We start from the raw sequence: 27,587 nt of genomic DNA, 5'->3' as shown, positions 1-27,587 counted from the left end.
AATCGTGAACACCTGGCTATTCAATGGACAATGCAGCATCTCTCAGAAGTACAAGTCTGTGCAATGTTGCTAAAATTATTCAATCTGTACAGGAAACAAATTATTCAAAGAACTGGATATATTTCCAGGCATAAAAATTGAAGGCACGAGATGATAAACATGCAGTATACTAATGACAGCACCATTGGCAGAACAGAAGAGGACCTTAAATTATCATAGATCAAGTAAAATCCAGAAGTTCAGACTATGGATTGTTAATGAACACCAGAAAGACAAAAAGGAATGGATAGTGTTACACTGGAACAAGTTGGGATAGATTTGTTTATTTAAAATAAATGATAACAGAGGATAGCAGAAGTGATGCAGAAGTTAGAAGAACAATAGAGACTGCCAGAAATATTTTGTGAAGGTGAAGAATGTGTTAATGACAAGAAAATTCAAAATTGTAACAAGGAAATAAATTTTTAAGACACAGCAAGTATCAACTTTCCTGCTTGTCACAGAAACATGCACAATACGTAAAGGTCTGTGGAAGAAAATAAATGCTTTTGAGATGTGGATACTAAAAATTCCATAAATGGGCCATAAGACAAATTTAAAAGGTAAAATTGTAAAAACATTATGAATATTTAAAAAGTATTACTGAAAAGAAAATGTTGGTCTTTCAGGCGTTTGTTCAGACGTGTAAAGCTACAGCGCTCACTTTTAGAGGACAAACTGGAGGCAGCAGAAAGAGAGGTCAACCTAACCACAACTGGATGATGGATATCATGGAATCGTTGCAAATAGACCACAGTGTGTATGGTACAAGGATGTACAAGAATGGTACAAGGTAGATGAGTGTCTACCATGACAGCTGATCATCTGGTAGGAGCAGCCATGAGTTCTGTCCCTGGTTCAACATTAAGTTCCTTTGGATGTCATCAACCTGACCCCTTTCTCTGTGCTGTGAAGATATTCTTCAGCATATCCTCTAACTCATATTTTCATTGTCACAATCACATTGTAAAGAGGTTTACCTTGCTTCTGATCTCAGTTTTAACTGCAGATCCTCCAATAAACCTTAGGAATGCGATTCTCTCCTAATGTTGCCAAAATAGCACGTTTTTATTTTCTCAGAGAATGCTTGAAGATGTTGCTAGCTCATTATAGGCCTCCAATATGAAGCATCTTCCATGGCTACTATCATCTTAAGAATGACTAGTTTTTTTTCGGGAGGTTGGAGATTAGTCCCATTTTAGAAGCTCCCACATATTGAAGGGACGTTGCATGTGAACCACAGTCATTGGATCTGAGTATCTCACTGGATACCAAGTTAGAATTCTGGTTTCTATTCATCTGGGCTCTCTGTAGTGAGAATCAAATCCAGGATCTGATGCTGACAGTGAGGAATTTCGTTTACATATTGACAAACTCAAGTATTGTGTCCAATGCTTTTGGAAGATGTGGAGGTTTGTGAGAGTTTATGAAAGCAACTCTGGAGATGAGCAACTCCAGTCAGATAAACTAATTGGAGAAGCTCTGATTCCTTCATTTATTGATGAGAAAGTAGAGAAGAAATTTGAAACAAGTATTCAAATCATGTGAGAATGGATAGAGTAGATATACAGAAACAGGTCATTGGTGTAGAGACATAAAGCAGACCACACCAATTGAAGGCGATTTACAAAAAGAATCAGGTGATACCAAGGAAATAGCAGGGAAACTAGTTTCCAGTGCAAGTGACTGGAATCTAGGACTCATTGCCCCAGGGTCTTGTGCAGGCAAATTCAATCATGGCTTTCAAAAAAGAATTGGACAAAGAGTTGAAGGGCAAAAGAAATTCCAGCTGGGGGGAGGCATGGTATCAGAAAGACAGATGAGTAATATTAACTGAGCTAGTCTTGCAAAAAAACCCCATGAACATGGATAAGCTCCTTCTGTCCAGATCCTGTTGTGAGAGTCAGACTGCACTGTAAAGCCTGTGGGGATGTAGTTCTCTGAGGAATTGACAGAAGGTTGAGGATTGTCCTGGTTATGGAAACTGTTCAATGTTTTTACTGGAATGAAAGCTGTGTATACTCAATAGAGGAATTCTTCCTCAGTGACAATTTCATTAAATACTCCAGGAATTTTGGTCCAACTACAATTACATAAAATCCCAAGCAATAGGAGCAGAAGCAGACCATTCAGTCCATTGAATCTGCTCCATCTTTCAATGAGACCATGGCTGATCAGAAGGGGGATGGGAACCTGAGGTGTAGTTCCAGTGCACAGGAAGATGGGAGTAGGGAGGGCATGGACAGGATTTCATGGTCACAGGAATGTGCTGGCAGACAGAAAGCTGGTTTGAAGCATGTCTACTTCAACGCCAGAAGTATCCGAAATAAGGTAGGTGAGCTTGCAGCATGGATAGGTACCTGGGACTTCGATGTTGTGGCCATTTCGGAGATAAGGATAGAGCAGGATCAGGACTGCATTGTTGCAGGTTCCAGGTTCCAGGGTTTAGATCTTTCATTAAGAACAGGGAAGGCAGTAAAAGAGGGGTGTTGTGGCCTAGTTAGTGAAGGATAGTATAACGGTGGCTGAAAGAACTTTTGACGAGGACTCGTCTACTGAGGTAGTATGGACTAAGGTTAGAAACAGGAGAGAAGTCACACTGCTGGGAATTTTTTTTATAGGCCTCCACAGTGTTCCAGGGATGTGGAGGAGAGGAGCATCAAAACAATTCTGGGTAGGAGTGAAAAGGAACAGGGTGGTCATTAAGGGGGACTTGAACTTCCCCAACATTGACTGGAAAAGCTATAACTCTAGTGTATCGGATGGATCAGTTTTTATCCAATGTGTGTAGGAGGGTTTCCTGACACAGTATGTCGAAGGGCCAACAATAGGGGAGGCCACACTGGATCTGGTGCTTGGTAATGAACCAGGCCAGGTGTTGGATTTAGTTGTAGTGAGCACTTTGGAGAGAGTGACCATACTTCAGTTGCATTTAGTTTAGCGATGGAAAGGGATAGATACATTCAACAGGTCAAGATTTGTACCTGCCGCTTCCGGCTGTCCGTTCCAGCTGTCCAGTGGTCAGTATATTGGGTCCAGGTCGATGTGCTTGTTGATTGAATCAGTGGATGAGTGCCATGCCTCCAGGAATTCCCTGGCTGTTCTCTGTTTGGCTTAAAGTAGGAATAGGGCCAGTCAAAGACAGAAGTGGGAAGTTGTGTGTGGACTCTGTGGAGATCGGAGAGGTGCTAAATGAATATTTCTCATCGGGTTTCACTCAGGAAAAGGAGAATAATGTTGAGGAGAAGAATGAGATACGAGATATTAGACTTGAAAGGAAGGTTAGTAAGGAAGAAGTGTTACCAATTCTAGAAGGAGTGAAAGTAGATAAGTCCCCTGGGCGAGACGGGCTTTACCAGAGGATTCTCTGGGAAGATAGGGAAGTGGTTTTGGAGCCTTTGGCTTTGATCTTTGAGTCACCATTGTCTACAGGTTTAGTACCAGAGGACTGGAGGATTGCAAATATTGTGCCCTTGTTCAAGAAGGGCAGTAGAGATGACCAAGGTAATTATAGACCAGTGAGCCTTATGTCTGTTGTAGGAAAGATTTTGGAAAGGATTATGAGAGATAGGATTTATAATCATCTAGCAAGCAACAATTTGATTTCAGATATTCAACATGGTTTCGTCAAGGGCAGGTCATGTCTCACAAACCTCTGAGTTTTTTGAGAAGTTGACTAACCATGTGGTTAGGGCCGTTGATGTGGTGTACATAGATGTCAGTAAGGCCTTTGATAAGGTTCCACATGGTAGGCTGTTGGAGAAAATGCAGAGGCATGGGATTGATGGGGATTTAGCAATTTGGATTAGAAACTGGCTTTCTGTAAGGAGGCAGCGAGTAGTGGTTGATGGAAAATATTCAGCCTGGAGTCTGGTTACCAGTGGTGTGCCACAAGGATCAGTTTTGGGACCACTGCGGTTTGTCATTTTTATAAATGACTTAGATGAAGGCATAGGTGGATGGATTAGTAAGTTTGCAGATCACACTAAAGTTGGAGGAGTAGTAGACAGTGTGGAAGAATATTAGTTTGCAGGGGAAGTGGATAAACTGCAGAATTAAGCCGAGAGGTGGCAATGGAGTTCAATGCAGCTAAATGTGAGGTGATACACTTTGGGAAGAATAACAGGAAGACAGAGTACTGGGTCAATGGAAAGATTCTTGGTAGTGTAAATGTGCAGAGGGATCTTGGTGTTCATGTACATAGATCTCTGAAAGTTGCCACCCAGGTTGATAGTGCTGTTCAGAAGGCATATGATGTGTTAGGTTTTATTGGTAGAGGGATTGAGTTCCAGAGCAGTGATGTCATGCTGCAACTATACAAAATGCTAGTGCGGCTCCATTTGGAATATTGTGTACAGTTCTGGTTGCCCCATTACAGGAAGGATGTGGAAGCATTGGAAAAGGTGCAGAGGAGATTTACCAGGATGTTGCCTTGGCTGGAGGGAAGGTCTTATGAGGAAAGGCTGGGGGACTTGAGGAAAGAAGAAGGCTAAGGGGGGATTTGATGGAGACATACAAGATGATCAGAGGATTAAATAGGGTAGATATTGAAAGTCTTTTTCCTAGAATGATGACATCAGCTTGTATGAGGGGGCATAGCTACAAATTGAGATGTTTTTTAGATTACTTTACAGTGTGGAAACAGGCCCTTCGGCCCAACAAGTCCACACCGCCCCGCCGAAGCGCAAACCACCCATACCCCTACCCCTACATTTACCCCTTACCTAACACTATGGGCAATTTAGCATGGCCAATTCACCTGACCTGCACATCTTTGGCCTGTGGGAGGAAACCGGAGCACCCGGAGGAAACCCACGCAGACACGGGGAGAATGTGCAAACTCCACACAGTCAGTCGCCTGAGGCGGGAATTGAACCCGGATCTCTGGCGCTGCGAGGCAGCAGTGCTAACCACTGTGCCACCGTGCCGCCCATGTGATAGATTTAAGACAGATGTCAGAGGCAGGTTCTTTACTCAGAGTGGTAAGGGCATGGAATGTCCTACCTGCCAATGTAGTTAACTCAGCCACATTAGCGAGATTTAAACAATCCTTGGATAAGCACATGGACAATGATGGGATAGTGTAGGGGGATGGGCTTAGATTAGCTCACATGCCAGCAAAACAGAGGGCCAAAGGGCCTGTTCAGCGCTGTATTGTTCTATGTTCTATGAATAGTCCCCTTTCTGCCCTTTTCCCCATAACCTTTGCTTCCTTTGCTGATGAAAATCTTTCTCTCTCTCAACCTCTGCATCCATCCTGTAAAGCCCCCTAAGAATCTTACATGTTTCAATGAGGTCTCCTCATTCTTCTGAACTCCAATGAGTACAAGTCCAACCCCACTCAATGTCTCCACATCCCTCCCTGGGATCAACCTCGTCAACCTTCTCTGGCCAACTTTTTCTTTCCTTTGATAAGGAGACAATAGTTGTTTGTAGAATTCCAGTTGTGGGCTGACAGTCCCTGGTATAGTTTAACAAGATCATTCCATTTAGAGTCATAGAGGTGTACAGTATGGATTTCTTATACATCATTGTCTTTAAACAACAACATTCCATTTGTTTTCACTCTTTCCTGCTAACTTGGACGATCTACCCTCTTGAATGGACAAAAACCCCTAAATCACATTCTACAATTTTCTGCAGTCTTTCACCATTTAAATCATATTCTGTTCTTCTATTCCTCCTGCCAAAGTGTACAACCTCACATTTCCCACATTATATTCCAACTGCTAAGTTTTTGCCAATTCATTAACCTGTGCACAGCCCCTTTGCAAATACTTTGTGACGTGCTCACTGCTTGTTTTCCCATTTGTTCTTGTGTCACCCACAGTCTTGGTGATTATCCATTTACCTCCTTCATCCAAGATATTAACATTTTCATTCTCTGGCTGATTGTTATTCCAGTGTAATGTTCAGGATGTTAGTGTTTACTCTGCACAGCCTGCTTTAATCGGCCCACCCCACTACCTGTCTTCAGTCAAGACTCATGGCAGTTAGAGAAAGTATTCTTTCATTTGATAGAGAAATGCCTTGGGCTGATGTGGCAGCCTCTATGCCAGGTTCAAGCCCCACCTGCTGCAGAGAGATGTCAAAACATTTTTCACCAGGTTGATTATGGAGAGAAGCCATGACATCACCAGGTAAAGAGAAGTTAAACAGCATTTGGCAGGGCCCGAATCTGGGGCGAGTAAAGGGTTACATAGTCTTCACTTGCAGCTGCTGACAGGTCCGTCTCTGATCAATGGGACCTGACTCCGCCCACCTCTCAAGCTCCTCGGTTCTTGCCAAATAAATAGTGCAACAAAATTCTCTGTGCGATCACAGAAAGTGAGAAGATTTAGTGACAGAGGAACAGATCAGCTCCAAGGCAGAAAGGTAGGCTTGGACATTAAATGCTGGAGTCTAACGATACTACTTTAAAACGATATTTTGGAAAGTTTATTTCACTTTAGCAAAACTGTTTGCTTTGAAGTGTGGAGAACAATAAAGAAGTCGAATATGTTGAGCGCTATTAGAATTTGTTAAACATTTTGGAAAAGCTGTGTGACGTGAATGTCCAATGACGGATTGGGTTGAACCAAAATAGAACACAAAGGTAAGACTGACGAAATAAGAATGTTAAATTAATAAGTGAAAAACAAATTTAAAATAGATGGAATTGCTGCTGGCCTGTGAGATTTAATGGGAGAGTGAGAGATTGAGATGAACATATTGGGCAGTTTAGAGGAAGCGCGTGGTTTGAGTGAACACAGCTTTGTCCAGCCGAACCTTATTCTCATCACATTGCACAGCGATTGCAGCCAGATTAATCTTCACCAAATCAAATTGGATAAAATATCCTGGGATTGAGAACATTCTGTCAGTTCCAGAGTACAGGCAGATGGGGAATGCAATTAAGGTGAGCTGGGAGCAATGCCAAAGTGGATAGATTCTCAGGAGGAAGAGGAAAGGTACTTAAATATCCAATGGAAGTGTAACCTGCAAGACTATACATGATGACATGGAGAGTGGGATTAGGGTGGATGGATGGTAATATCCAGGCCTCCTGCTGTCTGTACCATGAGCAGTGAGATGTACCAGTGCATCAGGAAGTGTCAGCTGAAACCTGCTGGTGCAAGAAATTAACTATAAATATTGAACATGCAAAAAGTAAATTCCTCTCTGGGATAAGACTTGCCACCAATATTATGGGTGAAATTAGTTTGGGTGCTGGATGTTGTTAATCCCCCTTTTCTCCAGTTTATTTGGAGAAGATTGAATAGGACATAAAACATTGCTCTTATAAAGAGGTATTCATATTTAAGAAATCAAACAGCTCCTTTGTCAGACTGCAGTTTTCTGTTTGTACTTTCAGGTGCAGGAGCCATGCAGTTTTACCAATTGTACCTGATTGGAATCCTGCTCACAACGTTTGGAGTTTTCACAGGTAAGAGAGCATCTGTCTGGACCCTGGGTGTGAGAACTGTGTGAAATACAAAGTAGGAAGGTCAAATCTAGAGAAGTCCAGGAAATTTGGTTTACCTTCCAATGCTCAATAAAAATATTATTGTTGCGAGCAAACTTTAACTTAGTGACACGGCAACAGTGGGCAGTCTTCTAAACTTCCACTCTTTGGGATCACAGGAGGAGAATTCGGTGAGTGTGCAGTGAAGAGTACAATGAATCAGACTAGCAGTGGGTAATGTACAGAACAGGTGCCAGTGTAGGGTCTGTGGTGAATGTGCAGTGTGAAACAGTGGCTTTAATGCAGTGAGTCAGTGTATAAGCAGTAATAGTATGGGAGATTTATAATGAGTCAATGTGCAGTACCACAGTTCCTACAATGAGCCAGTGCTAGGGCAAGAAACCATGGACCCTGGTCTTTCAGGTGCTCAGAATGAAGAATTATAGTCAGGGTGGAATCGAATTATATATACAAAATGTCTTACCTTTTTTCACTCTATACAAAACCCACCTGAAGTCCAGGTTTCAGTATGATACTCCTTGTTGTTCAGACTGTGCAGCCAGCTCCTCCTCTGAGCCTTGCCCGAGGCAATATCAAGCCGGCAACATCCAAAACACTTTCACTTTGTTAACATAAGATGTAGGAGTGGAACTAAGGCCATTTGGCCCATCAAGTCCACTCCACCATTCAATCATGGCTGATGGGCTTTTCAGTGCCACTTACCTGCAGTCTCCCCATGCCAAACTCCAGATCTTATACAACTACCTTGTTACAATACAAGCATGTAATGTTAATACATCCATATTAACAGGTAAATTGCATTTTGCTTTGAGTGATAAATATTCTCATTTTATATTGAGAGCAAACATTTATAAATGTCCAGCATGCTTTATATAATATGAAGATAAATTGCTACAGATAATGGAAATCTGAAATATAAACTGAAATGCTGGAATTATTAAGCAGAACCAGCGAAATTCTGTGGAAAGAAAGAGACAAAATCAATGCTTTATAACCAAAGATCTGCACCATGATGAAGAGTCACTGATCTGTCTCTTTCTGCCACCAAACTTGTGAGCACTTCCAATACAACCCAATTCAATTGGAGCAAAATAACTCCTTCAGTCAACCCTTGGAAAAGCAATCAGACTGGTGAGCCTCTCCCCGTTAAGAATCCCAATGGAAGCCGAGTGAAATTAAAAAGTGCTGAGAAAATTCAGCAGTTCAGGCAGTATCTGTCTCTTAGACTTTCTGAACAAGTCATATCAGACTGAAAAGGTTATCTGTTTCTCTCTCCACAGATGCTATCAGACTTCGGAGTTTCTCCCGCATTCTGCATCTTTTTGTTAACTTATTTTTTGATTGTGGACTGAATTAGGGAAAGGACAAAGAACTGCTACACTTTTTTTTAAAAAGCATCTGACTGAAACTTAGTGTAGGTTGTACTAACACTGTTGCAGTTCAAATACTAAAGGTGGTGGGTGGGTAGAGCAGCTACAAGAGGAGACGTGACACTGGTGTGCACACACAAAGCAAGTTTCAGCCAGCTACAGGTTGGTTTGTGCCTGCTAGTCTTTGGAATGGTTACCAGTTGAGGATGCCAAAGGTCATCTACTTGATGTCAGCTCTGGTTCCTGGGCAGCTGAAGAGCTTATGGGTGTGAATGATAAAATGAGAAGCATTTATTTCACTGGAAGGGGAGGTGGTGTCTCTCTATCTGCAAAAAACATTTGGACCTAAAGAAAGCCAGTTGTTTGTTTGTTCTGTCCAGTTTTGGTAAGCTGTTGCTTTTAATCAATAAGGCAGCATTTATAATTTGTGGACCATCATTGTTTCTGTGGTAATTTTAGTAAATAATAGTTCTTAATAACTCAAACTTAGTCTAGGTTTTCTGTTTAATTGAAGACTTAGTGTACTTTGATCAAATATCTAACTTGAGATTACTCTAGGGATAGTGGGGCTTAAGTTCCAGTGTGCTACAGTGAGGCATAACAGTAGTACCATTGTTTGTAAAGAAAGATGGAGAAATTCTCACCTACTCCTGACATTGATTGCCTGCCATTTTTGTACTAATATTATTTGCCATTGATATGACTGCTAACTTTGCATCACCAAGACCAGTTATACCAAGGTCTTTTGTCTAGTAGCAATCACTACTGCCATACAGAAAGATTCTCTAATGACTTGATTACCTGCAAGATCTGAGCATCTCATTTCTTCTTTTCCCAGAGGCCCAATTGCTTTCAGCGATGACACAATATTATTGTGCTCATTTTCACAATTCGTATGTGAGTATGTTTATTTTCTGATTTTAAGAAAACTTAATCAGAGGCATCTTCAATTCTAGAAGCAAGTAACCAGAATCTTTTAACATCTGAGATAGCAACTGGACTCTCAGCAAAAAGCAATATGCAGAATATGGAAAAATCAAGCTGTTTGCCATTTAAAATCAGTTTAACTTAAAAATATTAATTTTCAATTATTTATCTTTGAGCACGTATGCAGCTGTCATCTTCCCTAGTCAGTAAGTGACATCACATGCTTACTGTCTGAAGACATAGAATCCCGATAGGCTTCCTATTGGATCCACACTGATAACATTATCAAGAAAGACATTTCTTGCCAGCGAGCCCTGGCATTGTCAGCCACAGATACAGCTATGAGAATCCGACCCATCATTTCAGATTCACTGCATAAGGGCATGGACCGATTGCACAACTTTCCTGTTTCACTAGTGGAATCAGTTAACTCTGTAGTTTGTGACCTTCCTTTTGCATATGTTTGTATGCATTAATTTAGATATTTAAAGGTGGCTTTCATTATAAATAGGTTTTTGACATTCAAAGTTCTTAATGATTCAGAAATTCACTGTCCAGGTCCTGAGCATCCACTGCTAAAGACCATTCAGGATCTCATACACTTTAATCAAGTCACTCTTCACTTTTTTTTTTCTCTTTGGTGTGGTTTTTCATTTGGAGCTGGTGTACTTAGTCATTGCCTTTATTCCCTCTGACACAGCAGTCTGGATTTCCTGGAAGCTGATGGTGCTGTGCGAGTTGTAACGGGCCAGGCAGGAAACCTCCCGCATGATGCGCTCAAATAACATTGAACAAGTTCATAATGAGTTACAAAAAGATATTTAGTGGGAAAATATGTACCATCTTTAATTCAAAGAACAATACAACACGGGAAGGGGCCATTCGGCCCTCCAAGCCTGCGCTGACACATTTTGCCCTTCCATACTAAAACTGTCTTCACTTACAGGATCCGTATCCCTCTATTCCCATCCTGTTCATGTATTTGTCCAGGTGCATCATGAGTGCTGCTATTGTCTGCTTCAACCACCTCCTCTGGCAGCATGTTCCAGGCACTCACCACCCTCTGTGTGAAAAACCTGCCTTGTACATTTCTTTTAAACTTCTTCCCTTGTACCTGTGGTCCCCCCTCCCCCCCCAGTAATTGATCCCTCCACCCTAGGAAAAAGCCTCATATTTGCCACTGTATCCATGCCTTTCATAACCTTTTAAACTTCTTTAAGGTTGTCAAATTCTGGTGGATATTACTCAAATACTCCAACTGTTAAAACAGTCAAAGTTTTGTCTCACTATTCTAATACGGAAGCACCAGCATCCAGTCTCTTAATAGTTCCCCACAATGCACACTTTTTATTGTTTGGTCTTGCAGTGTGAGAATCTCCAGTTTGGAGGGGTTGTTTGTATCCCTTATTGTCTTCAACGTGGTGGTGCAGAGTTGTCGTCTTGAACTGTTATATTCCACTGATATAGGGACACCCGTAATATTCTCAGGGAGGGAGTTTCAGGCTGCTCTCGCAGTGATATTGAAGGAATAATTTTAGAGCTCCAAGTCAGGACTATGTGTCTTGGTGATTAAATCACAGCTATTATTTTTCCCATGCACCTGTTACTGTTAGGGCTTCTGAGTAGTGTAGGTCACAGCTCGGAAGTGCTGTTGAAGGAGCCTCATTGAGTTTTTCCTGTGCACCTTCCAGACAGTACGCACTGCTGTGACTATACCAATTATAGAGGACATTAACATTGAATGTGTTGGAAGTGATGCCAATCACACAAGCTGCTCTGTCCCAGATAAAACTATTATGTTGAAGCTGCATATTGGGAATATTCCATCACAGTCCTGACTTGTGCCTTGTAGATGGTGGACAAGCTCTGGGGAGGTCTGAAGTTGGGTTATCACAGATTTTCATGCTATGACCTGCTCTTATCTGGTCTAGTCACAAGTACTGCAGCTATAGAGAGGTGGAATGGTGGTTCAGTGGTTAGCACTCCTGCTTCATTGCACCAGGGACCTGGGTTTGATTCCACCCTCTGTCTGTATGGCATTTGCACATTTTCCCTGTGCAGGTTAGGTGGTTTGGCCATGAAGAAAATCCAAGGTTACAAGGATGGGGTGGGGGTTCTGGGTGGGATGCTATGCAGAGGGTCAGTATGGACTTGATGGGCTAAATGGCCCACTTCCACACTGTAGGGATTCTATAAGTTTTTCTAGTCAATGGTAACCTCCAGCAGGAAGTTGACAGTAAGAATACCATTGAAATGTCAAGGGGTATATCATTTTTTCTTTCTTGAAGACATGAGATGCCCCGAGGAGCCCTGGCTGATATTTCCCTTCCTTATCTAACAGCACCAAAGCCTTGGCTACAATTGGCAGATCAAACCGAGATCTCAGATGGCTGTTCAGGTGAGTGTGAAGAACCTCATGGCCCTACTCCAACAGCAACAAGATTGTGCGTGTTAAATGATTGCTATTGCTGTGTGAGGCAAAAAACAAACTTTATAACTGGCGATGTTATGCATGGCATGATGTCACTGTTGGACTGGCTTCCCATTACTGCTTTCTTCCTCACAATGTTCTGTCCCCAGCTCCTGCTATGTGAGGCTTGGAACCATGATCAGAAACGGGCATTGAAGGAATCTGCGAGGCAGAAGTCACCATACATTCTGAAACGACAGCTGCATTTCATCAACAAATAGCCTTACATCTGTGGCACTTCCTTGGGCTCCCACTCCACTGATGACTCCTGCAGGTTCACAAATGAGGAGCATCCACCCCCTGCCTGCTGTGTAAAATCACTTGTAAAGCAAAACATTAAATAAAATCAATCTGTGGATGAAAATGAGTTATGGTGTAGGATAGGCAGCAGTCTCAGAGTCTGTCTTGATGAAAACTTGGTTAATGGTTATAAGTATTCACAACTGTACAGCTTTTGATGCTCAGTAGCAGCCAGAATGGGTGGAAATTGATCGGTTTGTAATCTACTCCTTTAGTACCAACTGTACAAAGCACGGTCACCTCAGGTTTTATAAAACCACAAGGAACAGGAGTAGGCCCATTTAGCCCTCTGAGCTTGCTCTGCATTTAGTCAAATTCTGGTTGATCTGACATTCCTCACTTTCCTCCCTTTCTCCATAACCCTTAATTCCCTGAATGATCAAGATTCTGTCTCAGCCTTAAATACAAAATGAGGATTCTGCCCCGACAGCTCTCTGTGGTAAGGAGTTCCAAAGACTCTGTCCCCTCCCTGGGTTCCATGGAGCTATCTGACTAGTCTCCCTGTCCAAAGCGTCTTAGCCTCGAGACCTGGAGAACAGCAGTGAGATTCTGTTTCTATTAAATAATGCTGTCAGGACCTCATAACTCTGTTTGAATGTTACACAACTCCTGTAATTAAAATTAAGGAAAGGTCAAGGTGAATATCTCTGAAGGAGGGTGACCTTGAGACCCCTCTGGAGTCCAGTATTCCTGATGAAAGGCTTTTGCCCAAAACGTTGATTTTCCTGCTCCTCGTATGCTGCCTGACCTGCTGTGCTTTTCCAGCACTACTCTGATGTAAACCCTGGTTTCCAGCATCACTTTTGCCCAATCCAATATGACTGCCTCTTTTAAAAGGGCAATTTTATGATGCTGGGAGGTAATCTTACTACTTTGACAAAAGAACGAACATTGAATTGGGCTAGTTAGACCAAAAATAAGCTGCATTGGCCTAGAGTCTCTAACTGTCAGGAGGACTACTGAGGTTTCCAGGCAAACGGCATTCTTTAAAGCAAATATTTCCCAAACCCTGAATTGAAAAAATTGCTGAGAAATGAGGATGAAAGTCTTTGCAAATGAACAATGTTGCCAATCAACCAACACTGGTATACAGTTGGCACACGGTTTATTCCTAACCCCTTGCTCAGTTTCTGTCTCTCACACACAATTTTCCCACAAAACTCCACATTCATCCCTCCCCTAGAATCCGGAGTTCAATATAGAGAGATGGAAGTGTGAGCAAAGGAACAAATATAGAATACATAAAAAACAATCTAGGAAGTAGCAAAAGAAAGATGGATAAATAGAGTGAGTGAGAGATGAAGACAGATAAAAGAAAAATGGGATTGTCTCAAGTTGGAACATTTAAAACAATACAACATTAAATGTCTTATTGTGGAGCAGGGAAGTGCTCAGTGTTCTCCCCAGAGTCCCTCAGCATTCAGAGCGGACATGAATGGAGTAAGGGTATAGCAACCTCTTGTTCTGGTTTAAACAATCACTGTGTCTAGGCTGACTATGATGCCGATAGCTATCTGCCAGGCACAGATAAGGGGAGAAACATTACTCCCAAAAATAATAGGCCCCTGGACAGAGCCCCACCAGCCAACTACCAACCTCACCCCCAAATTCCAACCAACCCTTCCTCGCCCGAGTACCCAAAGTACTGACAATATTCTGCCGACGTTACAGTAATCACAACTGTGTCCTAATGATGCAGTAAGTAGCAACACATTTTATCTCAATAATACATTGAAGCAATTGCAATCTGTTGCTTTCGGTCGGAGGGTGGTTGGTTGCAGCAGGATGACACTGATCCAAATAAATAATTTATTTACTGTTCCCACAGCGGTATGCAAGTATGGAGAGGTCAGAACACACACATGTTTGCCAATACACAGGGTGAATGTTTAATCTTCCAATCTGGTAGGGTCTCTTCCAATTTTATCCAAAGTTTGTTTGAACTAGGTGATAATCATTTCTAATCAACAACCAAGATAAAAGGAATCATTTGCTAACAGCAAACGTCAAATCACTTAATACACCTTAAAGGTGGAAGACAAATACAATGCTGCTGGGGCTTCTCCATCAGTCCAATCAAATTAAGATTACGATTTGGTTAAAGCCAAACATGTCCTTATTTTCACTGCACAACCTTCAAGAAAAGCTTGATGTGGCTGTTGTCACTGTAAACCGGATCACTAGAGTTGTTTAGTATTGTACAGAAAACCAGCCTCAGAGGTTGGGTTTGTGGTGGGTGAAATCGCAGAACGGCATATGGGAAAAAGATAGCACCTCAAACCGATCCAGATTCTCCTCCTCAATGTTTAGAAACAAAACTGAGAGCATGGCTTTAGTCTAATCTTTCACAAGTTTATAGATGTGATGCTGAGCTCCATGTTCACTAGTCGAAACTTCAAAGACGTATGCAACACACAAGAGGAGTTCTTGTGTGTCTCTGTTGGTTACCACCTGGAAAAGATTGAAAAATGTAAAAGTAATAATTCAAATGGAAACTGAACAGTGAGGCAGAGACAATGAGAACCAGATCATTAGGCTATGAAGTAAGACACAGGGAGAAACTGAACAAGTCTGAGATATGGCATGCTGTACAGATGTAAAAAGAAACTAAAGCTAAAAATTAAAATCCGAATCCAGGGGTTGAATAGGGAAATAAAGTAAATGGTTGTTTTGTGAGAATACTGTGTGCAGTTTTGGACATTGTGTTCTGTAAAGGTTACTAGAGTTATGGAAATCATGTGATACAGATTCAGTGGGGAAACCACTAATGATAAGAACTTATGTTATAATTAGCAACAACAATACCTGCAGAATGGTGAAATTCCCCAAGACACTATTCATCCCATACAGCTGTGGGAGCTGCTTAAGTTTAAAGTTAATTGGATATTCACATTTTGGAGAATAATGAGAGTCTTAAAGAACTAGGGCAATACATACTGGCATATGATGGGCATACATACTTAGGTCTGAAATAAAAAGTTCAGACAGAGGACAAATAATTATGGTATATATCATTGCAAATGGCTATTGAAGCTAATCAATTCACCATGCACAAGGATGGAATAACCATTAATAGATGAAAAATTCTGAAAACAAAAATAGGTAGCTGTGTGGATAGATCCAGCGAGAGACTGCCAGTGATAGTGGTGGATGAATTAAATGTCTCCTTTATGTAAATTGTTGTACCTGTAAAATGGTGAAATTCTCCAAGACACTATTCATCATGTATTTCTCTGGGAGCTGCTTAAGTTTGTGTATAAAGTTAATCAAATATTCACACATTGGAGAACGATGAATTCGGTACAGAAAGCGGCCATTTTCAAACCGGGCATATTCTGTCTGTGAAAGGAAAAAGAACATTAATTCACAAGGAACTGGAACACTGAAGAGCTGGAAATCAATGTGCTCTTGCTTTGCCAACAGACAATAGCAAGATTTACCACCTTATCTGGAGGAAACAGAAATAACAAGACTGCAATAAAATGTTAGGAAAGCTTTCCCTCTCATCTGTATGACATGGAGAATGAAACCTTTGGATATGTGATTGAAACTCCAATTTGGTTTTCCTTCTATAGAGCCATAGTATAGAAGGTCCTGACCTGCACCCTGTGCTCCACACCTGTGACACAGATGGGTCCTGGAGGTACTCACTTGGGCACACCTATGAGCTACTCCATAAGATAAACAAGAGGCAGGTCAGCATTCACACAATAGATAAAGGGCATAAACTGTGCAAGAACCCCATGAAGGGTTACAACATTTAAAAGGCACCAGGATTGGTATTGAGGAATACGGGTTGAATATAGCCAAACAGGCCTAGTTTAATTCGGAAAACCTGGTCAAAGTGGATGAGTTGGACCAAAGGGTCTGTTTTCCTGCTGTGTGATTCTGACTAAATGCAGAAAACTCAAACTTCTAGCCTACAAGTTGTCAAATCTTAAAAATGTGAACTTACTTCAACTTTTTCTACAACTTGTTTTCCAAAAGAGCAGACCTTAGAGGAACAGGTAATGGTCATGTTCTCAGCACTTTCATACTGGCTGGTGACTCCATAGAACATACCTGCTTCATCTTGAGTATGAATGCTAAGATCAGCCTACAAAAAAACACCAAGAATTTGGTCAGCTGCAAATTAAAACTAAACACTTTGCCTTCTCTGTTTTGATTTAGCATGAAAGTTTTTCAGTTGTATCTTATCCCTCTGGCCGGAGCGGTGTCTGATCGCTGATGGAGACGAGACTTGTTATGCCAATCTTTCACACTATGAAGTCAGAGAAAGCCATCCAAATGCCAAATCAAATGCCTCTGTAAAGTTCAGCTTTTGTGACATTGTGTTGACTTCGAGGAAAGTCTGTGTCATGCAAGGAGATGACGCTGCTTTTCTTTTAAAAAAAAATCAACAAACCGAGCTCCTCAATCATTTATACTGACCCAGAATTTTACAAGGAAAAAGGTGTTTGGTGTTCCTTTCTCAAACAACTCCTTCAATCCCCCTTTCTTCTCTGGAAATTTATCATAGATTTGGCGAATGTCAACTGATTCAAGTAGAGCTTCATTATAGGAAGGACTTGACTGACCGATGTGGACAAAGAGATGTTTATTGTACTGCAAAAGGAAGATCAGAAAACGCACAAGTTTGAATACTCCACATGATAAATTTCAGTTAAAAATGGAGGACACAACTAGCTATTAAACTGTTTTAAATCAACCAATGATTCTAGACCAGGTCAGAAAAAGGGAGACTGAGATCTTCAGAGACAGGGCAGAATCTAGTATATTATTCTTGGAATACCCAATCCAAGATCAGAAATAAAACAGAAATAACTGAAAAGGTTTAGCAGGTCGAGCAGCATTGGTGAAGAGAGAAACAGAGTTAACATTTCAAAAACATAACCTGTTTCTCTCCATAAACGTTGCTTGACCTCCTTAATATTTTCCAATTTTTTAGCACCTGCAGAATTTTGATTTTATATTAATTCAAAAGCAGCACAGACAGGTTCTAAGATCAGGCTACATGCTGCATGACTAAATGTGTTTGTAAAAGGTGGGTGACAGTGACAGAGGATTAAAAGAAGTGAAGAAGCCTATAACTAATATCAGGAATGGTTACAATTCTATTTAAAAGCTACTCAGACATAAGTATTGCATACATGCCCAAGCATACATGAGTGATGTGGAACCATGAAGCATCTTTAAATTTAAATAAAGATAAAGAGTATAAAGACAAAGTTGACTAAAGTGGACTGGGAAAATCAGTTAAATGGTAAGATGGTGGAGATGCAGTAGCAGACATTCAAGGAGATATTTCATATTTCTCAAAATTACAATACAGTGGAGAAGAAAAACTCTACCAGACGATGCACCATCCATGACTGACTAAAGAGGTTAATACTGGAACCAAACTGGAAGAGCATGTTGAACAATACTTTGAGAATTAGTCACCATGACTTGGAGGTGCCAGTACTGGACCGGGGTGGACACAGTTAAAAATCGCACAACACCAGGTTATAGATTTATTTGGAAGCACTAGCTTTCAGAGCCCCGCTCCTCCATCTGATGGAAGAACAGTGAAGAAAACTAGTGCTTCCAAATAAACCTGTTGGACTATAACCTGGTGTTGTGAGATTTTTAACTTTGAGAATTAGTGGTAGCCCAGAGATTGGAAAAATGTTTGAAATTCTGGAGGAGAGAAAACTAGCAAAAAAAAAATGAACAGACAGTAAATTCTCCTAGAATTTTATAAACAAGAAGGGAACAGCTAAAGTGAGCATTATTCCCTTAGCATAGGAAATTGAGAAATTAATTTGGGAAATAAGAGAATGACAGAATCTTTGAATGAGTATTTTGTATCTATCTTCAGATATTGTTTTGTCTTCCATAGAAGACAAAATATCCCAAGAATAGGTGAAAATTAAGAGGCAAAAGTTAAGATCTTCAAACAGTCATCATTAGAGAAAGCTAATAAAAACAGAAACAATTTAAGGCTGACAGCCTCATGGTCCTAGGGTCAGAAATGGGCGGGGCAGCAGAGGTAGTGAATGCATTAGTTGTATTCTTTCAAAACTCCTTAAATTCTGGAAAGATCTTAGCAAATTGGAAAACCACAAATATAATATCTGTAAGGATGGAGGGAGATCAAAGGAAACTATAAGCCAGTTCGTCTAATATCTGTTGTTGAGGAAATGCTCAAATTCATTAAACAAGTAGGTCACTTAGAAACTCTTAATAGAAAATCATGGAGATTCAACAGTTTTGTGAAAAGGAAATCATAGGTGACTAATTTATTGGAGTGGATTATGAATGTAGCAAGCAGGGATGTCACATACTTGGACATTTAAAAGACATTTAATAAAAATGCTACATAAAAAATTACTCCAGAAGACATCAGCTCATGTTATTGGTGGGAGATGTGTTAGTATGGATAGAGATGGCAATGAGAGAAAGTGAGGGCTGCTGATGCTGGAGATCAGAGCTGAAAATGTGTTGCTGGAAAAGCGCAGCAGGTCAGGCAGCATCCAAGGAACAGGAGAATCGATGTTTCGGGCACAAGCCCTTCTTCAGGAAAGGAGATGGCAATGGCAAACTCTACAGGACATCAGCAGCAATGGAGAAGAAGAAAGATGCATTAATGACAGCAGAATGAAGCACATATTGCAAATACAGCAACACTAATATCTTTAAACATTCCCAAAAGTCTTTGCCTAGGCCAGATTTTCAACCATTTCTCACCTGACATTACAAGATGACTAACAAATGTGCACTTACAGTATCCGGATCCCTTTGCTGCTCCATGAAAGCAGAGAATTCCACAAGCCTGATCTTTGCAGATCCAATGCAGTGACCCTGCCAAGCCGCTGGTGAAAGACCAACACAAGTATTGTCATATTCCGCAAGGGAGAAGAACAACTTTAAATCTATTAATCCATGTCTTTTGTGGCTCTGGCATCAGTGTCTCGTAGGTTTCACTCTTTCAGCAAATTATATAATTTAATTTAGTAACCAGCCAGTCTGCCTGTGTTAGTCAGGAATTACTGACCTTACAGTTCACTTCTCTCAGGTTGAAAGCAATTACAATAATGCAGAGGAAGGGAGGTCTGCAGATGCTGGAGATCAGAGTCGAGTAGAGTGTGGGGCTGGAAAAGCACAGCAGATCAGGCAGCAGCTAAGGAGCAGGAGAATCAACATTTTGAGATGAAGGGCTTACGATCAAAATATTGATTCTCCTGCGGCTCTGATGCGGCCTGACCAGCTGTGCTTTTCCAACACCACACTCTCAAATTAAAAATAATGCACTGAGTTAGCTGATCTGAGTCAATTGCAGTAGAGATCTGACAATTTGCTATAGTCAATCAGTAAAACATTGAGGAAATGTTAGTGCATAATAGGATCAATGAGTAACAGCACCATTAACCCAATACTGCATAGCAAGAAAAGTCACAAAGCAGCACCAAATTAAGACTGTATAACACCAGGGTAACCTTTCTTACCCAAGAGTGGGGAATGGTTTACATTTGGTTGAACAGCAAATGGTTGTAGGATGAAAGGTTTCACACTGCAAAATAAGGATACAGGTTTAATTTGTAAACAATGACAACAAAGTCCCTGAACCCAGCACTGCTTCCTGTGGAAACAGTCAGTCCGTCAGTCACACTCAACATACATAGGTCTCATACCATGGATTACATCATAAAACAAAAATGACGTTCTTTGATATAACGTTTATTTGGAACTTGAAGACACTGCAGTTAACATTCTTCCTGTCAGTCTGCCAGCAGAGGACGCAGAGCAACCACAAAAGGGAGTTAGGATTCTGGTCAATGTCACCTGATAGTTTCTGATTAATGGCATGTTCTCAGTGGAAAGCAAAACAAATACACCTACATCCCAATGTGAGTCAATGCTTTGAGTTTCAGTCGTTCGATATACAATCTGTATGCTTTATTTATTTAAAGAAGATGCACAGAGGATTGGGAGACAGAGAGCATTAGAGAAAGAAAGATTAAGGCGTTAAGTGGGGTCAGAGTGACCTGGAATACAACAAGGTTTAAGTTAATGTTACATACGTGCACTGTAAGCGTAAGTGCAGAATTCAAGATTGACAAGGAACAAATAGCTGTATGGGAATAGCGTGTCACAACAATAATGCAGACTTAGTTCAAAAAGGATGGGACTGGGTGCTAAATGTTTCTGAACACACAATGTTCAGCAAAAACAAGGGGAATAATCAATACTGCCATCCTCATGTTTTTTAAATAACCTATTATGTTGTTGGAGAGGATATTCTGGAGAGTTAAGGGTGAATCTATTGTACCTTAACTAACCAAATAAGAGGTACCCGCACACATCTGGGTGTAGGCTATGAGTCAGCAAATACTGGGAAAGAAACAGCCAAGTAAACTTACAGGAAAATTCAAGGGCCATTAAGAAATGAAACAGTAGTGGTAATGAGCCATGCAAAGGTCAGGGCAAAACTTTCAGAAGTGTGTTCAGTACAGTTTTCTTGAACAATAGATTTCTGATCTGATGAGAGGGAGGCTAGGAATTGTTCTGGTCCTTGGAAAATTAGGTGATAGAAGTGTCAGTAGGAAATATAGCTATTTTTGATTAGCTATAGAAAATTATAAGTAGTGGTCGGTCACAAAAATATTGAATTAGAAGACATCAATTTCACTGGGATGAGAACATATCTGTCCGTGATAATTTGGAATAAAAAAAATTGATAAACAAAAATGTAATAAATCAATGAGTTTTTTTAAAAAGGGAATATAACTTAGATGCAGTTGAGGGGAGGATACATTCCAAGAGGGGAAAATAGTAGGGCACCTAGAGCTCTGTTCCCAGATAATGAAACAGAAAATAAAGGAGCACATGATAAAAATAAAACAACATGCTGAGAAAACTGAGGCAGCATTCATGGAGAGAGGAAACAGAATCAACAATGAGTCCAATAAGTTTCTTCTTCAGAATAACTTTAGAGTTACATCAGACTTGGAACATTAACTTTGTTTATCCCTCTCCACAAAGACTGCCAGATCTGCTGAGTTTCTCTCGCACTTTGCTTTTTTTTCAGATTTCCAGCATCTGCAGTACTTGGCTTTTATTTTAGCTTGGGATAAAGTTCAGGTTGACATTACGTGAGAAAGTTCAGAGGAGAGGTGGAAAAAATATAGGCAAAGCCAAAACATCAAAGGTTCAAACATGGAGTGCCATTGGGATCAATGCAGCAATTATTTACAATCTACATACATCACTTGTTTGAAAGGACCAAATGTGTGGTTATTAATTTTATGTCATCTGTAAATTTAAGAAAATTAAATTGTGTGGAAGGCAGAGTTCAACTGTGCAATTTAGATAAATTAAATGTGTGGGGAAAAATTGGCAGGTGGAATCTCATGTGAGAAAATCTAAGCACTTTTGCAAGAAAAATAGAATATTACTTAAACAGAGAGGGGGATCTGGATGGCTTTATACATAAAAAGCTAGAATGCTGGCGTGGCAAGCTAATGAATGTTCTTTACTGTGAGAAGAAGGAAATGCAAAACTAAAGAGGGTTTGCTACAATTAATTTAAGGCGTTGGTGAGACTACATCTGGAGTACTGTGTACAATTTGGTTAACTTGAGAAAGGAGATATAATAGCAGTAGATTTAGATCCACCAACTCAAAACCTGTTGTCTGTAAGGTACTGTGGACCATGAGCAGAAGAGTTGTATTCACTCACAATCTGTCACCTTGTGGTTCGCCATATCCCTCACTCCACCATTATCAGCAAGCTGGAGAATCAACCCTAGTTCAATTAAGGTTTCAGGATAGCATGCCAGCAGCAGCATACCTATAAATGAGGATTTGGAGGAGCCAGTGTTGGACTGGGGTGGACAAAAGTTAAAAATCACACAGCGCCAGGCTATAGTCCAACAGGTTTTTTTGGAAGCACTAGCTTTCAGAGCGCTACTCCTTCATCATATGGTTATGAAGTATGATTATAAGACAGAATTTATAGCAAATGTTTACAGTGTGATGCAACTGAAATGATATATTGAAAAAGACCTGGATTATTTGTTAAGTCTCTCACCTTTTCAAATGACCATGTTGGTTTCAGTTCTTTCCTATGTAAATCCCAGAACTTTTTTTAAAAGTTACATTCTCAAATGAACTTTAACAATAGATGCCATGTTGGCTCAGATAATGCATTGAAGGTGTGAGCTGCCCTGTGTGAAGCTGTCTGTGCCCCAATATTCAGACTGATTCTAATCTAAAAAAGGGATTTACAGAATCTTACATGGATTCATGCAGTTTGATCAAAATAAAATGTAATTCTGCAAGTACAAACTCACCCAACAAACTTATATGGAGTGTGTGTGGTGGGAGGTGTGGGTGAGTGTCTGTGAAAGTATGTGAGTGTGCGTATGTGTTGAGTGTAAATGGGTATAAGTCTATGGGGTGTGTGTGAGCGTATGACAGAGAGCCTGCAGGAGTGTGTGTGTTAATGTCCTGAAGGTCTGAGACCAAATGTCCCTGACCACTGAAGTACTCCCAACTGGGAGGGAACACCCCTCAGCCTTGGATCTTCGGGTGACCATCCTCCAAGGCGGACTTTGGGACAGGCAATAACACAAGGTGGCCCAGCCGAGGCTGATAGCCAAGTTCGGAACCCATGAGGACCTCAACCGGGACCTTGTGTTCATGTCACACTACAGGTGACCCCACTACACTATACACACACGCGCACACACACACACACACTTAGGTACTCCCACACAGACCCTCTCTCATACACACACACGCGCGCACACACACTTACGTACTCCCACACAGACCCTCTCTCATACACACACACGCGCGCACACACACTTATGTACTCCCACACAGACCCTCTCTCATACACACACACACGTACTCCCACACAGACCCTCTCTCATACACACACACACACACACGTACTCCCACACAGACCCTCTCTCATATACACACACACACAACCCCCCCACCCCCTCAGGCTTGTATTCCATCACACCCACACACTTTACCAAGCTTTCATACACGCAAACATTCATGTGCACTCACACATATGTACTCACATAAGTCTATGAGATGAATTTGCATTTGCAGAACTATTTTTGCAGATACATTCTATTTTGTTCAAATAAAATGCACAACCTGCAGCAGTCAGTCCATGCAATATTTTGTAAATTCCTACTTTGGAAATAGAACCAGTCTGACTCAAGATTGGGATACAGACAGACTCTAACCGCACATCTTTAATGCATTGTCTGAGTTGAGATGTCACGTTTTGTTATAAAACCTTAAGCTATCTTGAGAAAGTGACTGAAAAGAACTTCTGAGATTTATTATTAATGGACTAAAACATTCTAAAAGATGAAATACTTAACAACAATCCAGGTTTGCTCAATATATCATTTCAGTTGCATGACACTGTAATCTTTTGCTATAAATTCTGTGCCCTATACTCCACAACCATCTGATGAAGGAGCAGCACTCCAAAAGCTAATGCTTCCAAATAAACCCATTGGACTATCACCTGGTGTTGTGACTTTTAACTTTGTCCACCCCAGTCCAACACCAGCTCCTTCCCATTTCTGAAGTGAAAACAGAGGGATTTTCACAGTGTTACTCAAAATTATAAGATGTCTTAGCAGGGTAGCTAGACAACAGATGTTGGTGGAAGGGTCAAAAACTACATGATGCTGATTTAAGGACACTGGTAAAAGAACCAGTAGTGACATTGAGGCAAATGTTTCTTTATGTAGTGAGTGATTAGGATCCAGAATACACAGCCTGCAGATGGATTCAATTGTCACTTTGAAAAATGAATTCAATGAATAAAGAGAGAATGAACATTTTCAGGACTATGGAGAAAGGACAGGGCAGTGTGACTAGCTGAAGTACTCTTGTAGAGAGCTGGCACATTGTTGATAGGCTGAATGGCCTCCAACTGCAGTGGAACCACTTGTATGGTGCTGTGCAATCTGCAGATGATGTACAATTTACTGCAAGTAACCCGATGAGAGGTTGAACCATATGAGATTATCCTTAGTCTGGGTTGGCTTCAGTTAGTACAGAGTTTGTTTTGGTCTCTGATGAATCAGGCTGGATCCCTGCTTCTGATCATCAGTCAGTAACTCCTGCTAGAAAACACAGCCATAAATACTGCTGGGGACTTGAGTGCAAATAGGAAACAAGTGGTAAGAATAAATGGACCATTTCTACACAGTGTGGGTACCACAAGGATCAATTCTTGGACCAGCTATTCACAATATATGTTAATGATTTAGATAAGGGAACTAAACGTAATATCTCCAAAAGTGCAGAGGACACCACGTTGGGTGGGAGAGTGAACTGTGAGGAGGATGCAGAAATGCTTCAGTGTGATTTACATAAGTTGAGTGAGTGCATGGCAGATGAAGCATAAAATGTGAATAATTGACGTTATCCATTTTGGCAGATTATCTGAATTGCTACAGTTTGGGAAAGTGGTAAATGCAATAAGACCTGTACCAGTTGGTGAAAGCAAGCATGAAAGTGCAGCAGGTGATGACGGCTGTAAAAGCTATCGTGGCCTTCACAGGAAGAGGAAGAGGATGAGAGTACAGAAGCAGGGATACCGTTCTGCAGTTGTACAGGGCCTTGGTAAGGCCACACCTGGAATATTGCAGGAAGTTTTGGTCACCTTATCTGAGAAAGGATATTCTGGCCATGGAGGGAATGATTCCTGGAATGGCCAATGAAGAAAGATTGGATTGTTCAGGATCATATTCACTAGCGTTTCGAAGATTTTGGGGGTAACCAGGTAAAATGCAGGATGTTCCCAATGACTAAAGTGTCCAGAACCAGTGGTCAGATCCTAAGGATTGGCCATTTAGGATTGAGAAAAGGAGAAATATCTTCACCCAGAGTGGATTTCTCTGCTACAGTAAGTGGTTGAAGACAAAACATTGAATATATTCAAATAAGAGATATAGTTCTTAGGGCTAAAGGGATCTAAGGGTATGGGGTGAAAATGGGAACAGGGGACGGAGTTGGATAATTAACCATAATCATATTGAATGGCGGAGCAGGTTTGAAGGGCCCAATGGCCCACTGCTATTTTTTGTGTTTCTAAATACTTCACTTTTGAATAGTCTGCCCAAGTTGGTTGCAGAATACAATAAGGCAAGGCATCAGGTGACATTTAGAATACCATGAAAGTCAGCATGTTCAAAGGATGCAAAAAGAAAAAGGTGTGTGATAATCAAGAAACAGCAGTCCCATCAAAACCTACACTGGGGGAAATCCTTACATTCAAAAAGAGACCTATGCAGTAAATGAATTTCATTTTATATCCAGAATAAGAGTTTGGTAAACTGTCAAGTTTTGAATTGGAGTTTATAAAATAACATGAAACTCCAGTTGTAAAGTGTAATTGTGATTGCGACCCCTCCCAATACACTCTGCTGTCTAGAGCTGTACCTACTCTTGTGAGGAGCCTGCTTCCCCCGAAGTTACAGCACCTGGCCAACACTGAAAGAACTCAGGAGTCTGTGGAGAAAGAACAAACATATAAAGACATAAATAGAAGAAGGAGAAAGTGAGGACTGCAGATGCTGGAGATCAGAGCTGAAAATGTGTTGCTGGAAAAGCGCAGCAGGTCAGGCAGCATCCAAGGAGCAGGAGAATCGACGTTTCGGGCATGAGCCCTTCTTCAGGAATGAGGAAAGTGTGTCCGGCAGGCTAAGATAAAAGGTAGGGAGGAGGGACTTGGGGGAGGGGCGTTGGAAATGCGATATGTGGAAGGAGGTTAAGGTGAGGGTGATAGGCCAGAGTGGGCGTGGGGGCGGAGAGGTCAGGAAGAAGATTGCAGGTTAGGAAGGTGGTGCTGAGTTCAAGGGTTGGGACTGAGACAAGGTGGGTGGAGGGGAAATGAGGAAACTGGAGAAATCTGAGTTCATCCCTTGTATTTGGAGGGTCCCTAGGCAGAAGATGAGGCGCTCTTCCTCCAGCCGTCGTGTTGCTATGGTCTGGCGATGGAGGAGTCCAAGGACCTGCATGTCCTTGGTGGAGTGGGAGGAGGAGTTAAAGTGTTGAGCCACGGGATGGTTGGGTTGGTTGGTCCGGGTGTCCCAGACGTGTTCTCTGAAACGTTCCGCAAGTAGGTGGCCTGTCTCCCCAATATAGAGGAGGCCACATTGGGTGCAGAGGATGCAGTAAATGATGTGTGTGGAGGTGCAGGTGAATTTGTGGCAGATATGGAAGGATCCCTTGGGGCCTTGGAGGAAAGTAAGGGGAGAGGTGTGGGCGCAGGTTTTGCATTTCTTGCGGTTGCAGGGGAAGGTGCCGGGAGTGGAGGCTGGGTTGGTGGGGGGGTGTGGACCTGACGAGGGAGTCACGGAGGGAGTGGTCTTTTCGGAACGCTGATAGGGGAGGGGAGGGAAATATATCCTTGGTGGTGGGGTCCGTTTGGAGGTGGCAGAAATGACGACGGATGATACGATGTGTATGGGAGGTTGGTGGGCTGGTAGGGGAGGACCAGTGGGGTTCTGTCCTGGTGGTGATTGGAAGGGCAGGGCTCAAGGGGGGAGGAGCGGGAAGTGGAGGAGATACGGTGGAGAGCATCGTCGACCTAGTCTGAGGGGAAATTGAGGTCTTTGAAAAAATAGAAAACAAACAAACAGTCACTAAGCAACTAAAAACACAACATTTTAGATGATGGAAATCTAAACCAAACAGAAAATGCTGGAGAAGCTCAGCAGGTCTGGCAGCATCTGTGGAGATAGAAACAGAGTTAACATTGAGTCTGGTATGATTTTTCTTCAGAACATTAAAAAAAGTCAAAAGTTGATGTTGAATTACTAACTTTATTTCTCTCTTCACAGATGCTGTCAGACCTGTTGAGTTTCTCCAGCATTCTTGGAGTTTGAGCCACTGAGTAAATGTAGATTTTCTCTCAATATCTACTTCATGATAGGATTCTTTCTAATTTGAAAGCAAAAAGAAACATGATGCCAACACTTATAGTACGA

General features: G+C 41.4%; 2 protein-coding genes across 8 annotated transcripts in view; one reads left to right on the top strand and one right to left on the bottom strand.

Annotated features, from left to right (window-relative positions):
- The first annotated feature begins 807 nt into the window (after positions 1-807).
- Positions 808-14,315, top strand: LOC148141177 (uncharacterized). Of its 4 annotated transcripts, XM_087978153.1 has the most exons (6): positions 6,304-6,414; positions 6,512-6,634; positions 7,394-7,465; positions 9,713-9,771; positions 12,143-12,199; positions 12,382-14,315. In XM_087978153.1, exons 3-6 carry the CDS (start codon positions 7,405-7,407, stop codon positions 12,490-12,492), a joined length of 288 nt encoding a protein of 95 aa, XP_087834279.1. In that variant the 5' UTR covers positions 6,304-6,414; positions 6,512-6,634; positions 7,394-7,404; the 3' UTR covers positions 12,493-14,315. The 4 variants fall into 4 exon arrangements, with proteins under 4 accessions (XP_087834278.1, XP_087834281.1, XP_087834279.1 ...); XM_087978152.1 differs by lacking the exons at positions 6,304-6,414; positions 6,512-6,634 and adding an exon at positions 808-832; XM_087978155.1 differs by lacking the exons at positions 6,304-6,414; positions 6,512-6,634 and adding an exon at positions 816-867.
- A 121-nt stretch (positions 14,316-14,436) lies between these two features.
- The window catches only part of LOC122542064 (transcriptional enhancer factor TEF-1-like), an 87,773-nt gene continuing 74,622 nt past the window's right edge, over positions 14,437-27,587 (bottom strand). For all 4 annotated transcript variants that reach the window (XM_087978149.1, XM_087978151.1, XM_043679353.2 and 1 more), the window contains 7 exons: positions 26,042-26,106; positions 20,059-20,123; positions 19,337-19,425; positions 17,003-17,176; positions 16,527-16,667; positions 15,758-15,910; positions 14,437-15,022 (listed from right to left, as the gene is read on the bottom strand). In XM_087978149.1, coding sequence (XP_087834275.1) covers positions 14,909-15,022; positions 15,758-15,910; positions 16,527-16,667; positions 17,003-17,176; positions 19,337-19,425; positions 20,059-20,123; positions 26,042-26,106 — 801 coding nt within the window. In that variant the 3' untranslated portion in view covers positions 14,437-14,908. The remainder of the gene's footprint in view (positions 15,023-15,757; positions 15,911-16,526; positions 16,668-17,002; positions 17,177-19,336; positions 19,426-20,058; positions 20,124-26,041; positions 26,107-27,587) is intronic.

The sequence above is a fragment of the Chiloscyllium plagiosum genome, unplaced genomic scaffold, assembly GCF_037043375.1.
Source record: "Chiloscyllium plagiosum isolate Xiang-an unplaced genomic scaffold, Cpla_swu_hap1 HiC_scaffold_33, whole genome shotgun sequence".
Taxonomy (NCBI): domain Eukaryota; kingdom Metazoa; phylum Chordata; class Chondrichthyes; order Orectolobiformes; family Hemiscylliidae; genus Chiloscyllium; species Chiloscyllium plagiosum.
Note: the sequence above shows the minus strand (reverse complement) of the source record. Positions and strands in the feature narration are given on the sequence as shown.